At 30.6% G+C, this 16,498-nt stretch overlaps 2 protein-coding genes across 3 annotated transcripts; one reads left to right on the top strand and one right to left on the bottom strand.

Moving 5' to 3' along the window:
• Positions 1 to 383: 383 nt before the first annotated feature.
• LOC114183759 (ADP,ATP carrier protein 3, mitochondrial-like) lies at positions 384 to 3,244 on the bottom strand. The gene is made up of 4 exons (XM_028070887.1): positions 3,096 to 3,244; positions 2,072 to 2,524; positions 1,248 to 1,619; positions 384 to 966 (listed from the first exon to the last, which is right to left on the bottom strand). The coding sequence occupies exons 2-4, from the start codon at positions 2,501 to 2,503 to the stop codon at positions 667 to 669; spliced, it is 1,104 nt and encodes a 367-aa protein (XP_027926688.1). The 5' UTR covers positions 2,504 to 2,524; positions 3,096 to 3,244; the 3' UTR covers positions 384 to 666.
• A 10,627-nt stretch (positions 3,245 to 13,871) lies between these two features.
• Positions 13,872 to 16,150, top strand: LOC114184485 (squamosa promoter-binding-like protein 3). 2 transcript variants are annotated; one of them, XM_028071795.1, is made up of 3 exons: positions 13,872 to 14,007; positions 14,105 to 14,420; positions 15,208 to 16,150. In XM_028071795.1, exons 2-3 carry the CDS (start codon positions 14,125 to 14,127, stop codon positions 15,449 to 15,451), a joined length of 540 nt encoding a protein of 179 aa, XP_027927596.1. In that variant the 5' UTR covers positions 13,872 to 14,007; positions 14,105 to 14,124; the 3' UTR covers positions 15,452 to 16,150. The 2 variants fall into 2 exon arrangements, with proteins under 2 accessions (XP_027927596.1, XP_027927594.1); XM_028071793.1 differs by having other exon boundaries at positions 13,897 to 14,420.
• Positions 16,151 to 16,498: the final 348 nt, after the last annotated feature.

The following is a 16,498-nucleotide window of genomic DNA, read 5'->3' as shown; positions in this document are numbered from 1 at the left end:
TATTCAATTATAGTTTGAAGTCCTTCATATGACTTCATGGATAATCTTCTCTTATTTATTAAAAGTGAATTAACTGTGTACGAATTAATAAGGGAAGCTAAAAACATAATTGAAAATATAATCAACTTAATTTTGAAGTTTTAGCAAAATAGATAAGTAAAATAAAATTGTCTTCTAAAATTAAACAGATAAAAGATAGGAATAATTCCCACAGAACTCAATTCTCAATTTCTCAACACAATGGTTCACTGACCGTAATATTTCCCAATATCTCAACAAATGAGAAAATGCTGCAGGATTTGTATAGTACGGGGGCCAACAAATTTTGTTAAATTTGTAGAACCAAAGCCGCTGTAAGATAAAAACGAAAATAAATTTGAACGTAGCAAAGACATGCAACTTCAATTAGACTCTTAAAACCTTCCAAACAAACATGGAACAAATAAAGCAGTAGACTTCAAACTGCATCAACCAAAAGGTCTAAAAAAATTCACGGATTATAAGCTTAACAGGTAAAATATCCAACTAAAATTCAAGTTTGCAGGACTAATTTAAAGCCCCTACATTCGGGGAAAATTCAAAACCGTTTTTCATCGAAATTATTCAAATGCAAAAAGGGAAACAACAACACTGCTCCAGACCGTTATTGTCGTCATTATCTGTATCTTAGCCTCCACCACCAGAGCCATATTTCTTTCCGAACACGATGAGCTGAAGCTTATCATAACCAGCAAGCACTCCGGCACCAGCAACAGCACGTAATATGTTTGCACCGGCACCTTTAAAGAGTGACTTCGTACCCTCTTTTGCGATAATTATCTTGAATGCTTCCAAAGAACTCTTGTATTTTACAGCTTCTCCAGATGTCATCATCATTCTTCTACGCACGGTATCAATGGGGTAAGAGGCCAAGCCAGCACCTATTGTGATTCCCCATCCCAGAAGAAAACTTGCAAAGAAGCTATCCTGTTAACCAGAAGAATAACCAAGGTTGTAAGTAAACATAAGAACATGTAGAAAAGAATAATTAGGAAACTGTTTAAACCAAATCTGGTCAGGCATATCAACAAATATCAAGGAACCAGAAAACTACGAGCATATATATGTAGCAAGAACATTTAATTAAGTTGCTTGTATCACAAAATAAAACTGAAAAACATAAATCTAAACAAAACTGATATGAAGATGAATAGTTTTTACCCAGATAATAAAACATACGAGATTTCAAATTCAAATTTTATATTTACCTGCAGTCCACCAACCAAGACAACTGGTTTCAAAGAATCATACATTCCAAAGTAAAGACCACGGTACACTATGATTCCAACACACGAGATGTTGAAACCACGGTAAAGACCAGCAACACCATCAGACTTGATGGTTTTCCTGTAAACATCAACCAAGCCATTGAACTGCCTCTCACCACCCTTCTTTGCAGCCTTTGCATCATTTGCTAGACGAGTTCGAGCATAATCCAGTGAATAGACAAACAAGAGGGATGAAGCACCAGCAGCCCCACCAGACGCTAGATTCCCAGCAAACCACTTCCAGTAGCCATCTTTATCTTTTTTGAAGTTGAAAAGCCTCTTGAAATAATCCTTAAAAGCAAAGTTCAGAGCCTGAACAAAAACAAAAGATAGCATTAACGATACAGAAATAACAAATACATACTGCAGACCAATAAGAAAAAAATGCCAAATATAAATTTGCATTCATCACATCAAAATCAAATAAAAGTAACAGGAGGGATGCAAATTAAAGAGAGCTATGACTAAATATATTCTAAAATCCTTTCCCATAAAGCATAAACTACTCTGAAAACAGAATGACACTATGAACAACACTCCTGAAAGACAATGTGAAGAACAAATATGCAGAGCCACTGTGTGCAGTGCAAAAAAAAAATCTATCCTGCATAGATCCAGGAAAAATATAGTGGCACATATGTACGAGTTTTGTAAATGTGAAACAAAAGAAACATAGAGACACTACAGAAGTACATCATAGACGGTGTGAACAATATATCAGATGTCCCATGCTTAAAATTAAAAAATGAAATATCTGATGTCACCTGAGTAGGGAAATATCTGATAACATTAGCCGTGTTTCCTCTCCAAAGAGCAATCACCCCTTCATCCTTCATGGTTCGGGAGAAACAATCGCCAATTCCCTTGTATGGCTCAGACAACCGACCACTCTTGATCATTTCATCCTGGTTTTGGATGAGTAACTTGACTCGCTCGATCGGAGCTGCAGCCGTCTTGGACACAGCAGCTGACACTCCTCCCATGAGGAAATCCACCAAAAACCCAGACACCCCTTTCTCAGCTGGTGCATGTGCTGTGACTGGAACCAAGCCCAGAGACTGCACGCCTCCATTGAAGTAACTACCACTGGTAGAATAGTTTCTGGAATGATTAGGAGCAAGCCTGGACATAAAGTAAGACTGTCCAGATAACTTCTGAACTACAGATGGATGCCGTGAATGCAATCCATCCGCCATCTCTGCACTTTAAACGGTTACCTATCAACATTTAAACAAAAATCACATCAGCAGTGACAGAAATTAGAAAGAAAAACAAAACAAAACTCAGGTGTGGTTGATTCCCTTCTCAGTTCTTAGATTTAAAAGGTATTCTCCAATACAATTTCATGTACTCAGCAAATCCCATCCAAAATCTATCAAGATCTTAAAATTGTTTCCAAAAAAAAAGTTTTCTAAAAGAAAATAGAGATCAAACAAACGACTGTCCTTTCTAGCAGCCTTACTATGATTCGTTCACTTAACCTACACATCCAAGATCTACAGAATCTACAGATACAGATACACAAATTCTACATCTATAAAGAAGATCAGAAGCAAATGAAACAAAATCCGGAACAATTTTATGTTCAGTGTGGGACACTGATACTTCAAATCGAAATGATTGGTTATAGCTTACTATCTAAGCGAACATAACGAAAATTATAGAAACATAAACAAAAAAGAGAGAATTATTAAGCTTAGTAATAAAATATGAAATAGATCGAAAATAAAAGAATGCAGATCTTAAAGAGGAAGAGGAAAGTGAAGTAGAAAATGGAGAGAGCAATACCCAAAGAAGGGTTTGGAAAGAGGCTTCGTGTCTTCCTCTGATCGTCAGCGAATGCAAGGAGACCGCACTCACCACCGAATAAATGGGAGCTGAATTAGGGTTTTATTTAATGACTATTTTACCCTTCACACCCTTATGTAGTATCAGTATAATATTCTTTTTAGTTTTTAGATTAACTTTTATGTATAATAAATATTTCCAAAATTCCAAAATTCTTAACAACACAAGGAAATACGTGAAAAATGAATAAAATAAATAAGTATGAAAATAAAAAAAATGATATTTTTTAAATATATAAATTTACTTTTCATTATATTTATATTATTATTTGAAAAATTAATATATAAAAATTATAATTGATTATATTAGCAGCACAATTATTTTCGTTTTCATATTTAAATATATTTTTTTATTCTTGACAACATAATTAATAAACTTATAAAAAATGGAGATACTATGCTTAAGAATAAAACACATAATTAATTATCCCAACTAATCAATTATTTTGCCAACGTAGTATATTATGTTACATCTCCAATCACTTTTTAATACTTTTTTCTTCTCATATTTATGTGGATTCTTTTTATTTACAAAATTATCTTGAATTTTGTTCTTTCGCCTCCTTTCTCATCCTACCAAATCACTATTGTTTTTCGTTTATCATCTTTCACGTATAAAATACTACGTGTAAGTTTTTGAATAAACTTTTTACTATTAATTAAAAATTATTAATAACTTTTAATATAATTTAATTAGGAAAAAGTGTCTTAAGAATGTTATTAACATTTATTACGAGGTTTTAATAAACTAAAAAAAGATCACTGCAAATATAATTTAGAAAGTTTGTATTATATGTTTATTGATAAATTTAATATAAATTATTAACTTTTGAAATAATAATCTAAAATCATATTTGCGTTTATTATTGAATAATTTATGATGTAAAAACTCAAATGAAAATTGTGTACAATACAAGTTAAACTTAAACTATTTAAATAAAATATTTCATTTATATGACGTTGGTATACATAGACCCAATATGTTCCCTTTTTCCTTTTAAAGTTTTCAAGCTTTGAACAATTCAAACTAATTTGTAGTTTATTCTCTTTTTCAAGAGAGTTATCTTTCTCTTCATTTGTTGGGCTTCTTTCTCCCTCCACCTTCAAGCATTTCTTCAATACTTCTAAACTTTTTAAATACTCTTAAAATAACTTTTTTATTTTTATCCACTTTATTTGATATTTCACCAATTTGCACTGTTTAAAAACATTTAAAAAAAACATATTTAAGAAGTCATCGAATTTTAAAATTCGGTTAAAAAAATTATTAAATTTCGAAATCTAGATAAAAAAATTATCGAATTTTTAAATCAATGTAATTTTCTTTAAAAAAAAGTGTATATATATATAATTTATTTATTTTTGTTCGTTTTTTTGTTTTTCAATTTTATTTAAAGGTTAATATTTTTATTTTTTTTAAGTTTTATTTACTTTTTAATTTTTTTTAATTTTTAAATCAATGTAATTTTCTTTAAAAAAAAGTATATATATATATATATATTGTTTTTACATAATGTATTAAAAAATAAAAATATTAACCTTTAAATAAAATTGAAAAACAAAAAAACGAACAAAAATAAATAAATTACATATATATATATATTGTTTTAGTTTTTTAGTTTAATTTAATTTATAAATAATGTATCAAAAAAAATTAAAAATTACAAAAAATAAAATAAAATTAATATTAACAACAAACAAACAAAAATTAAAAATAAAATTATATATATATATATATATATATATATATATATATATATATATATATAACGATTTCTAAATCCGGTATTTTTTTCTTTTAATTTTTTTGTTCTAGTTTTTATTCTATGTCATTTTTAATTTTATTAATGTTAATTTTTTTAATTTTATTTATTTTGCAATTTTATTTTTTTTAATATATTATTTAAAAACAATATATCTAAAGTTCTTTTATTTTAAAATTTTTGTTGGATTAAAAGAAACCAAGCTAGTCTTTCAAGCGTAAAAAGAAATAAAATATGATTTTCAAAGTATTATTGTAAATTTATGATCATAATAGGTATATATATATATATATATATATATATATATATATATATATATATATATATATATATATATATATATATATATATATATATATATATATATATATATATATATGAGTATTGTATGTGTTTCACGTAATTTCATAATTTTTATGAGGAGATTTTATGGTGACATTATTTTAGTGTATTCATTTGATTATGGATTCAAGTAAGGTGACATCCTAAAACTCTAATGATCATTCACACTAAAATAGAGTAGAATGGTTCATGTGGTGAAAGTAGCAGGAGGTTTTAGTCTGTTAGGAAAAAATGCATCATCAATTAAGAATATTACCGTTTTTACTCCCAAGAATCATTCTATTAATAGAGAAATAAGACCAAAACAAGGAACACAACAATACATCGTGAAAACCTCAAAATCGGAGAAAAACCACAACCACTAAAGAATAATCACCATGTACAAATTTGTACAACACACAGAAAACACTCTCTACCCTTTGACCCAAAATACACTCACACTCTCTAGAGCAAGAATTTAACTAGACCTCAACACCCTACTACAAGAGTATAAGAAAAGTCAAACACTAGCTTAAAGCGTCATTGACTTAGGGCAAGGAACATCATGAATTTAGAGTCAATTATATACTCACTAACACTCACCCCCTAGGTTATCCTAGGTGGGACTTTTCAAGACGTGTTATTTTCATCATCCCAACATTCTCAACCCTGATTAAAATAAACACATCTCCATTTCCTATATCGGCAATCATACTCCCCCATAAAGAGTATTACTTGAAATCAAATCATTTCAAGAATTTTCACTTGGAATCAAACTATCCCAAGAATTTTCACTTGGAATCAAACCATCCCAACAATTTCCACTTGGAATCAAACCATCTGAAGAATTCCCACTTCGAATTAAATCATCCCAAGAATTTTCATGCACCATGCATCAATGTTGACCAATGCCCGTGTATAATCACCACACACCTTGCATAAATATTAGTCAATGCCCACGCATAAACACCATACACCCTTCGTCGGAACCATCCCACAGCTCACGACGCAAAACCATTGAACCTTGTGAAAAATCACAGATCAAACGTTCGGACTTCACAGCCACCGTGCCATTTGACTCTGCCAGACACATGTAACACATGCTACGTAGCACCACCATTGAATCTCATCGGAGCATATATGTAAATCGCAAAGCACTTCTTCCACGCACATGCCACAAATCGTGACTTACACAAATCAGATCTTCATCGTACATCACTCACCGAGCCATATGAGAAGCAACTACGACCTCCTCCGCAGATCCAAGAGAATCTCGCAATACACGAACTCCACTGTAGATCCAGCACGACTCACATTCATTGCACCTCCACGAACCCAGTTGTAGATTCACCGCGTCAACACAACACTGACAATAATCCTTCCATCAAATTTCTCATTGCAACTTCAGCAAACAATGATGATTCTCCAACAACAAGAAATTAATCTTTTCTGATGTGGAATATCATATTAAGCTGCAACCACAAAGCATACTAAGAAAAAATCCCACCAAACCATAGTTCTAATACCACTTGTTGGAAAAAACGCATCATCAAATAAAATTTACCGTCTTTACCCCCAATAATCACCCTATTAATAGAGAAATAAGATAAAAAAAACAAGTAACACAATAATATAACGTGGAAACCCTAAAATCGGAGAAAAACCACAACCACGAGAGAATAATCACTATGTACAAATTTATACAACACACAGAATTAGAGTCCATTATATAGTTACTAACACCACCCCTAGGTTATCCTAGGGGATGTGGGACTTTTCAAGACGTGTTATTTTCATCAGTCCAACATAGTCTAAGGCAAGATAATGACCTTAGATTATCATTGATTAACCTTGTGTATGGGGTACAGTGAGACTCATTGACAATGATTCTACAGAGCAGTAGAGACCATCACAAATGCAAGTCTCCAGTGATTCCGATCCAAATGTATGTATTCAGATAATTGAGTTTAATGTCAATTATATGTGTATAATTATATGAATTATGGAAGTTTGTCTATGTATGACTTATAATTGATATGTTTTAATGGTCTTAAGATAACTCTTTTGTATAATAACTTACCATTGCACAATGTTGTTTTCTTCTTTTGCAATGATCACTATTTTTGTGAGAGCAAATGAAGATGTAAATGTAAAATATTGAATAAAATAAATTTTTAATAATTATTAAGTTTAGTTTGAATTGAGTTTCTTTATTTGAATTAATTTTATTGTTGTGTGTAACATGTATATCTCATTAAAAAGTATAAATATAAATAATTTAAATACATTTTTACATTAAAAATAATAAAATCTTATTATTAGTTTTCCAAAATAAAAAATAAATATTATTTTTAATAATATTTTAAAGAAATTAAATTTATATAATAAATATATTTTATTTTTAAAAAACAGTCCCGTCCATTTAACGGTTAAAATACTAGTTATATTTCATTCACAATACCAAATGGTTAACACAGTTTTTGCACTGCTTAATTTTCAACGTCGAAGATATAATTATATGTTTTGTATTTACACACACACAATTCATTTTTTTGAAGAATTTTGATTTCTTTGTGATGAAATCCTTTGTTTAGATAGAGAAATTAAAAAACATTTAAAATGCAAGCATTTTTTTTGAAGTATTTCAATTAGCTAAATTAGTAAAAATTCAAATACCCTCAAAATAGGTGGAATTTGAAATTCTTCTCACTCAACCTCACACTTTTTGATATCTCTGGTAAAGTTGTCAATTTGGTTTAGTCCATAGGTGGCCTCGAGGAGTCAGGGCGACGACTCAACAAGTCAGACGAGTCAAGTGTGCCCGATGACCAAGACGAACCAGCGTAGCACGACGACCCAGATAGGTCGGCAGGCCCGATGACCCACACATGTCGAGTGGAGTCGACGACACACACGTATCGGGCTGGCCTAACGAAAAAAATAGGTCGAGCGAGCCTAATGAACCAAACGGGTCAGACAAGCTTGACAACCAACACGGGACGAGCAAGCTCGCCGACCAAGATGGGTATGACGATCAAGATGGGCCAAACAGACCCGACGACCAAGATAGGGTAGACGAGCCCAACATAGGGGCCAGATGGGCCTGAAGACCAAGATGAGTTTGACGACTAAGACAGACTGAACGAGCACGATAACCAAGATAGGTCGGACAGGCCCGATGACCCACACGAGTTGGGCAGGCCCCACGACCTAAACATATTGGGCTACCCAACAACACAAACGGGTCGCGCGGGTCGACAACCCACACGGGCCGGGTAAACTAGGGTTGTTAGGTGGGCTCAAACACCTAAACATGTCTAGTAGGCTCAAGGATTTGTACGACCAAACCGACCCAACAACTCTGACATTTCCAACCAGCTCGCCGACCTGACCAGTATGACGAACTTGACAGGAATAGGGATGGCAAAAATACTCGTGCCCACAGATATCCGCGGATAAAATCCGTGACGGATAGTTACTACCCGCGGGTAATAAATACCTGCGGGTAGTGGGTATCAGGTATTTTAATACCCGGTTATAAACGGGTCGGGTACGGGTATCATACTATCCGTACCCGCGGGTACCCGTTACCCACAAAAAATTAAAATTAAAATTTAATTTATATTTTATTAAGTTAAATTTAATTAAAATTAGAAGTAACAATATATTTTATTATGTCAAATTTAATTATAATTATAATTATAATTATAATTATAATTTAATTTAATTTAATTTAATTTATATTATATTTTTATAATTTTATATTAAAAAATTTATAAAATACATATTTTTTTAAATATTTGCGGGTATCGGGTATCCACGGGTACCCGTGGGTTTTAAAAATATTCGCGGGTATTTTTTAAGCAGATACCCGATAGGTAAACGAGCGGGTAACAGACGGATTTTTTTTTAGCGGGTCGGGTACGAGTATCATACTATCCGTGCCCGACCCGACCCGTTGCCATCTCTAGGAATGATCGACCTGTATGGGTCATCGGGCTGGTTAGGCCTCTCTCGATCGTCAGGTTGATCCAGTCCGTCGGGGTTTCCAGATCGACCTGACCCGTATGGGTCGTCAGGTCAGACTAGTTCAGCTGGGTAGTCGGGTTGGTTCGATCCATCTGAGTCCTCAAACTCGTTTCCAAATTTGTCATGAATTTAAAACATAATTAAGCCTAAAATAAATATTGTTAAAATGAAATTTTATCTCATAAAAAATTCAATTGTTTATCCAAATAAGAAATTGAAATGTAAGGTATTTTAATTTCTTTATCCAAACAAGTTATTTAGAAAATGAAGAAAATTTAATTGCAAACAATTTAAATATAATGCATTTTTAATAAATCTATATTTGCCAAATTATCCATGTCATTAACAAATTTTATTTTGAACATGAGAAAATTAGAATACTTAATTTAGAGCACAAGATACATATTTAAGTATTTAATAAACCTTTTATATATACTAGCATAAACACAGGCACTATCGCGCCTATATGTATGATTGTTTAAATATGCATAATATTATATTAGTAGGTGATAATATTGTAACGTTCTTAAGTTAATTTATATCAGAACAGAAGAAAAAATAATCATTTGATAGATAAAGAAGAAAAGAAGAAACAAAGATAAATGATTAAAAATAAAGTGAAATATATCAGAACAGAAGAAAGAATAACCATTTGATAAATAAAAAAGAAAAGAAGAAACAAAAATAGCCGATTTTATAAAAGGTTTGTAAAAATAACGGTTAATTTTTAAAAATTTAATAAATTATTATATTTAAAGGGTAAAATTGGTATTTCAAAATATGGACACAAAAAGGGGAATCCCTTTATATATTGTTATAGATAAAAATAAAGTGAAATATATCAAAACAAGAAAAAGAATAACAATTTGATAAATAAAGAAGAAAAGAAGAAACAAAGATAACCGATTGAAAATAAAGTGAAATATATCAGAATAGAAGAAAGAATAACCATTTGATAAATAAAAAAGAAAAGAAGAAACAAAGTAGCCTATTTTATAAAAAGTTTGTAAAAATAACGGTTAATTTTTAAAAAATTAAGAAGTTATTATATTTAAAGGGTAAAATTAGTATTTCGAAATGTGGACACAAAAAGAGAAATCTTCTTTATATATTGTTATATATATATATATATATATATATATATATATATATATATATATATATATATAATCATACTCAAATTTGTCTAGATACATATGCACTTTTAATGAAGCCATGTATTTGTGGAGGTAAAATTCTCTTTTACTGAAGGCTTAAATATACATTTGGTCCCTATTTTTGTTGATTTTATTCAATTTGGTCCCTATTTTCGTTTTATGTTCAATTAGGTCCTCATTTTCGTCAAATTGTGGTCAATTTGGTCCTTTTCACTAACGGTGTTTAAATAGTTAACGTTTTTGAACAGTACATGCCACGTGTCAGCTCCTGGTTTTTTTGATTTTTTTTAAATTTTTTTTTAAATTTTTTTTAAATTTTTTTAAATTTCAAAAAAATGGTCCACGTGTCAAGTCATAATTGTGCCACGTGTCAGTTGTGGTAGTATTATTATTTTTGTTCAATTTAGTCCCTATATTCGTTATTTTTGTTCAATTTAGTCCCTATATTCGTTATTTTTGTTCAATTTAGTCTGACACTAAATTTAATATCTTTTATACAAATTATATTAATATCTTTTCTAAAATTGATCTTTAAATTTATTATTTTTTAAATTCAATTATAAATTATTAAATTTAATTATAAATTGAATAAATTCTTATATTTAATTTCTAAATAGAATATAATTATTTAAAATATTATGAAAATATAATTATTAATTTCTTTTTAATATTTATATTCTAAAATATTTTTAAAATTGATATATAAAAATATTTTAAATATTCAAAATATTTTAGAAAAATAAACTAATATTTGTAAAATTAACATTTACATATAAAATATTTTAGATTTTAATATCTAAAATGCAATAAAAATATTAAATACTTTAAATTTAAATGTAAATTTTACAAATATTAATATATATTTTTAAAATTTTAATAATTATATTGTAATAATATTTAAATAATTATATTTTAATAATATTTAAATAATTATATTTTAATAATATTTAAATAATTATATTTTAATAATATTTAAATAATTATATTTTAATAATATTTAAATAATTATATTCTATTTAACAATTGAATCTAAGAATTATATTTAATTAATAATTAAATATTATAATTTATAATTAAATTTAAAAAATAAGTAATAATAATGTCAATTTTAAAAATTAAATGGTTCTATTTTCACAAAATTTGGGACTAAATTAAACAAAAATAACGAATATAGGGACTGAATTGAACAAAAATAACGAATATAGGGACTAAATTGAACAAAAAAAAATAATACTAGCAGAAATTGACACGTGGCACAATTGTGACTTGACACGTGGACACTTTTTTTGAAATTAAAAAAATTTTAAAAAAATTAAAAAAATTAAAAAATTAAAAAAAAAATTAAAAAAAAAAATTAAAATAAAATCAAAAAAACCAGGAGCTGATACGTGGCATGTACTGTTCAAAAACGTTAACTATTTAAACACCGTTAGTGTAAAGGACCAAATTGACCACAATTTGACGAAAATGAGGTCCTAATTGAACATAAAACGAAAATAGGGACCAAATTGAATAAAATCAACAAAAATAGGGACCAAATGTATATTTAAGCCTTTACTGAATTATCAAACACAAGGTTAGCGCGTGTTACGATCATACAAATCTTGAGAACGTCCTTATGATAGGAGCTTTGCCACTATGAGTATTTAATCATCATCTTTACCTCGGTGCACACCCTTTTCTTTTTACACTACATTATTTTAGTTATTATAATATTGCCTTATTTGTTTTATTATTGTAGAGATATACATAAAAATATTGATAACAAATTCGATACAATTTAACCAGTAATTTTTAGTTTGAATAAAAATATATAATTACACTAAATAACGGAAAATTGAATTTTATCACTTATTGTGGTCTTGTTCAGCATCACTTTCTTATAGATACTTGAGGACTTAAAAAGAAACAACATTATATAATGGTATCATTCTAGGCAATAACAAGGTATAGAAATGGAAAATGTCATTCTATGTAATACGATATGCACTTGTCAGGGGAAAGATTTAGTATATTAATATCACCTTAAAAATGTAAATTTTGTGATCTGCAATTTTTAAGTGTGTTATTGATGAGATTGTTGCAGTTGGTTTTCTGACAGAGATAACTATATAAACATGTGCATCTTCACTTCTACGTAATCTTGAATGGTAAATGGCCACTCTTAATTACAAATTCTCATTCACACCTATCACTATCCTAAAGGATCAAATTGTTTATCATCTCCGGATTAAAAGTTATATTTATTAGTCAGGACACAATTTTTGTTTACTTAAGAGTGTAATAGTTCAAACTTCAAGATTCATTTATGATCCGATCCACTTAATCTCTGTTGTGAGACAATTAATACCATCTGCAACATGTTAGAATTGTTAGATTATGAATGACTAAGATCAATCATATATAAATCATAAATCCTAAATCAATTAAACAATTCTCAATATTTAAACAAACAAATCACGGAAGCGTACCTCGTTATTGAAAGAGTAGGTGAAAAATTAGCACTTGTAGAACACATGAAATCAATAAAAAAATCCATCTTTCATAAGTGTGTTGAGACTATAATGTTCTCTTCCTGGTAGGTGCTACAAAACGTATAATTTGACATCGTTATTAGAACTGATTAATGAGTATCAGTTTTATAACCTTACCAGCAGAGACCAGGGACCTCTCAACAAGTTCCTGAATACTTAAGTCCATCATAGATCATTCATTGAACAATCCAATCCATCACAGATCGTTCATCAGAAACCCAATATATATTATCCATAGATTAATAACAATTGTGCAATATAACTGATATTGACAAATAATATAATTTATTAATTAATGTTAATCCACAATAATAATAAAATAGAGAATAATAATTTTATATAATAAAATTATATAAAATACAACACAACAATCTCTCACCAGTTGTCCTACTAAGAATTTCACTTTTGGATTCTGACTTGATCCACCTAACTTACACCATAGAACAATTGTACAACTCGCAACATTGTATATCTTTATTTTCGTGAGAAAGTAAAAAGGACAATGATATTTTGACTACTAAATTTTGACAACTTTCTCTTACAATATGAGGTGTCATCTTTTAAGTGGTTTTGAAATATTGAAAATGAGAAATTAGAAAAATGGAAAACCACTTACAAAATAACACATCACATTGTAAGAGAAAGTTGTCAAAATTTAGTAGTCAAAAATTCATTTTCCAAAAAAAAATTGTAACATAACATGTGTTCATTAGTATCTCATCATTCATATATATGTGTTTGTGTATGCACTTGATGAAGATTTTTAACATGAAAGACTTATTTATTTTACGACAGGACATGTTGAGGCTCAATGAACCACACAAGAACATCGTGGTCTATTCTTCTGTCACAACTGTCACGGTCCCGCCACTTTACCACAATTCACACACTCCATCTCCTTCATTCAATGATTCCACTTGGTTTCAAAGTGAACATAGAAAAAAAAAAGATTCATTTGGTTTGAGTCTCTCTTTCACTTTCACACCCCTCACCGTCTTCTAGTTCCATGTAACACCACGTCGCAAGAAAACAAAACCATTAAGGGAGAGGTGAGGAAAATATGGAGCACTTTCTTGTGGTGGTCCTCCGTTTCTCTCTCTTTATCTCTAACACTTTTCCTCCTTTATATAATTCCTTTGCCATCAGACCATTGCAGCTATTCTTCCATGGAGGGGTTGGAGGCAAAGGTGGTGGCGAGGGGTGAGAGGTTGAAGAGGGATGTGGTAGATTGTGGTGATAACGAAAAAGGGTACGTGGAGCTTCGGCAGGAGAAGAAGAAGAAGAAGAATAAGAAAGAGTGTGGTGATGGTGGCATGCTGTGTTGTCAAGCGGAGAAGTGCAACGCGGATCTGCATGAGGCCAAGCAATACCACAGGAGGCACAAGGTGTGTGAGTGTCATGCCAAGGCTCAGGTTGTTCTTGTTCATGGCACCAAACAACGGTTCTGTCAGCAATGTAGCAGGTTTGGGGAGGTTCGACTTTTCGTGTTTTTAACCTTTTGTACGTCAATGATCAGAAGCTTAATACTTCTGCGTATTCATGCATCAAACATGGAGAGAACGTTGATCCAACGTTTTTTAACCTGTTACAAACACCTATACTAAGTTTGTTTTTCCTGTTATGGAGGTTTTTTAGTATCAAGATGAAATTCTATATCGCTGGTAAGAGAATACCAAAGTAATTAGAAAACTGGATCTGAATTTAGAAGGAGTCATCTTGAAATTCAAAGCTTCCACTTTTTAGAGTTTGATAGTTTGGAAGCAATTAATCGAGTTTGAGTTGAATTGGTCGGTTTAATGGTTTTTTGTTGTTGTATGTGTTGAACTCAAATGATGATCTAAAACTGATATAGTCACACTGGAATCAAAGACTTAAGTGTTAGAGGACACGCTTTCTATTAAGTTGAAATTGTAATCAAACTCGTCTTACTCTGTGAAGTGTGATTGTTTGATGTCTTCTGAAAGACACGCTTTTGCATGAGCCTAAGATGTTTTTACTTTATGGAATCATGAAGTTCAGAAAGGATAATAATTTGGACATGTTAATATGAAAAGTCAAGGATACTGAAGTTTATAACAGTCTTCTTTTTCCTCTTCTGAAGTAAAAAAGAAGACAATTCTGCTACCAGAATTTAGCTATATAATCTTATTTGTACTTTCTCCCTATTTTGTTGGTCAAAATTGGCTAGTATAAGATCATGTATTGAAGGATTTGTGTTTATGTATCTGAAATAGAAAATTGTTATGCAGATTCCACGAGTTGTCTGAGTTTGATGATGCAAAAAGAAGTTGCCGCAGGCGTTTGGCTGTACACAATGAACGGAGGAGAAAGAACTCTTGTGATCAATCTCAAGCAGAAGGGTCAAGCCACCACCACAAAGGGTCAGAGGTCCCTCAACTGAAGGACATTGCTTGTGGTCAGGCTAATGAAAGGGGGAGAACTCATATAACGATACAGGAAAATTCTGCTTACAAAAAGTTTCAAATAAGATAAGATTTGCTTTGTCCTTATGTTGCTCTCTCTCTTCTGTCATCTTGGTGAAACAGTTTCTGTGTCACATTCACGCTGAAGATTGTATTTAGACAAATAACTTCAAAAATAAAACTAACTTAATGGTGCTGCAGTAGAATTTTTTCTACTTTCAAATTCAATCCCGGATGCTACTAACATTGGTTCTCTCTTTTGGTTAGAGAAAATAAAGCTACATGCACATTTTGTCACCTAAATATAGCTTTGGCCTACACTAGAGCTCAAGTTGGCTATGAGAATCCTTTTTGCCAATTTGCTATGGGATAATATATGTGCCGAACGCACAATGAGATGAATTGCTTTTGCATGCCGAAAGAAGAAAGGAAAAAGATGGCCTTACTATAGAATAATGCCCTTTTTATTTCTCCCCTATTGCTATTGATTGATTCCTTTTAGCCCAAAACTGTTGAGACAAGCTAAAATGGAACTGTACAATAACTTCTGAAGGAGAGTTTCATGTGCAGTGTCCAACTTTGAGAATCCAACCCAGGAAAATGACCTAAGGATATGTGCAGATAACATATTCGATTTATTGTGCATGAAGAGTGTTACTTCAATCAAATGATAATTGGTACATAAATAGCATCACTATTCAGAAAATGATGTTTCAAAATTGACGTAACACGAATGGCTGAAACTTGTAAGCAACTGAATTTCTCCTATCTTCATTGTATCTTTTTTCAAACTTCTACAAGTTTGTCATAATGTTTCTTCACATACTCAACTTTGAGCAGTGCATTACAATTGAGACATCGATGTGTTTATCATAACATTAAAAAAATGTATGTACCAAAAATATTTAAAAAATAGTTCTAAATATATACTTTCTTTTTGCAAAAAGTAATGGAAGAAATTTATATGGTGTTGGTGGTGAAATTTGGACCCCAAACTTTCGTTCACCACCACCACCACCAACAGAGTATCCACTTTTATGCTGAATTATATTATAGGTTTAATTATGCCTTTTGTCCCCATTTTGGAGTCAAAATCTCAAAATGGTACCCAAATGTT

Source organism: Vigna unguiculata, chromosome 5, assembly GCF_004118075.2.
Source record: "Vigna unguiculata cultivar IT97K-499-35 chromosome 5, ASM411807v1, whole genome shotgun sequence".
NCBI lineage: Eukaryota > Viridiplantae > Streptophyta > Magnoliopsida > Fabales > Fabaceae > Vigna > Vigna unguiculata.
The sequence above is the reverse complement of the archived record's forward strand: the minus strand, read 5'-3'. Positions and strand labels throughout refer to the sequence as shown.

Coding starts and splice junctions, on each gene's coding strand:
- LOC114183759 (XM_028070887.1), bottom strand. CDS start 2,503: ATGGCGGATGGATTGCATTCACGGCATCCATCTGTAGTTCAGAAGTTA. Junction 1,620..2,071: donor TCAGATATTTCCCTACTCAG/GTGACATCAGAT, acceptor GTTTTTGTTCAG/GCTCTGAACTTTGCTTTTAA. Junction 967..1,247: donor TCTTGGTTGGTGGACTGCAG/GTAAATATAAAA, acceptor TCTGGTTAACAG/GATAGCTTCTTTGCAAGTTT.
- LOC114184485 (XM_028071795.1), top strand. CDS start 14,125: ATGGAGGGGTTGGAGGCAAAGGTGGTGGCGAGGGGTGAGAGGTTGAAG. Junction 14,421..15,207: donor TTCTGTCAGCAATGTAGCAG/GTTTGGGGAGGT, acceptor ATTGTTATGCAG/ATTCCACGAGTTGTCTGAGT.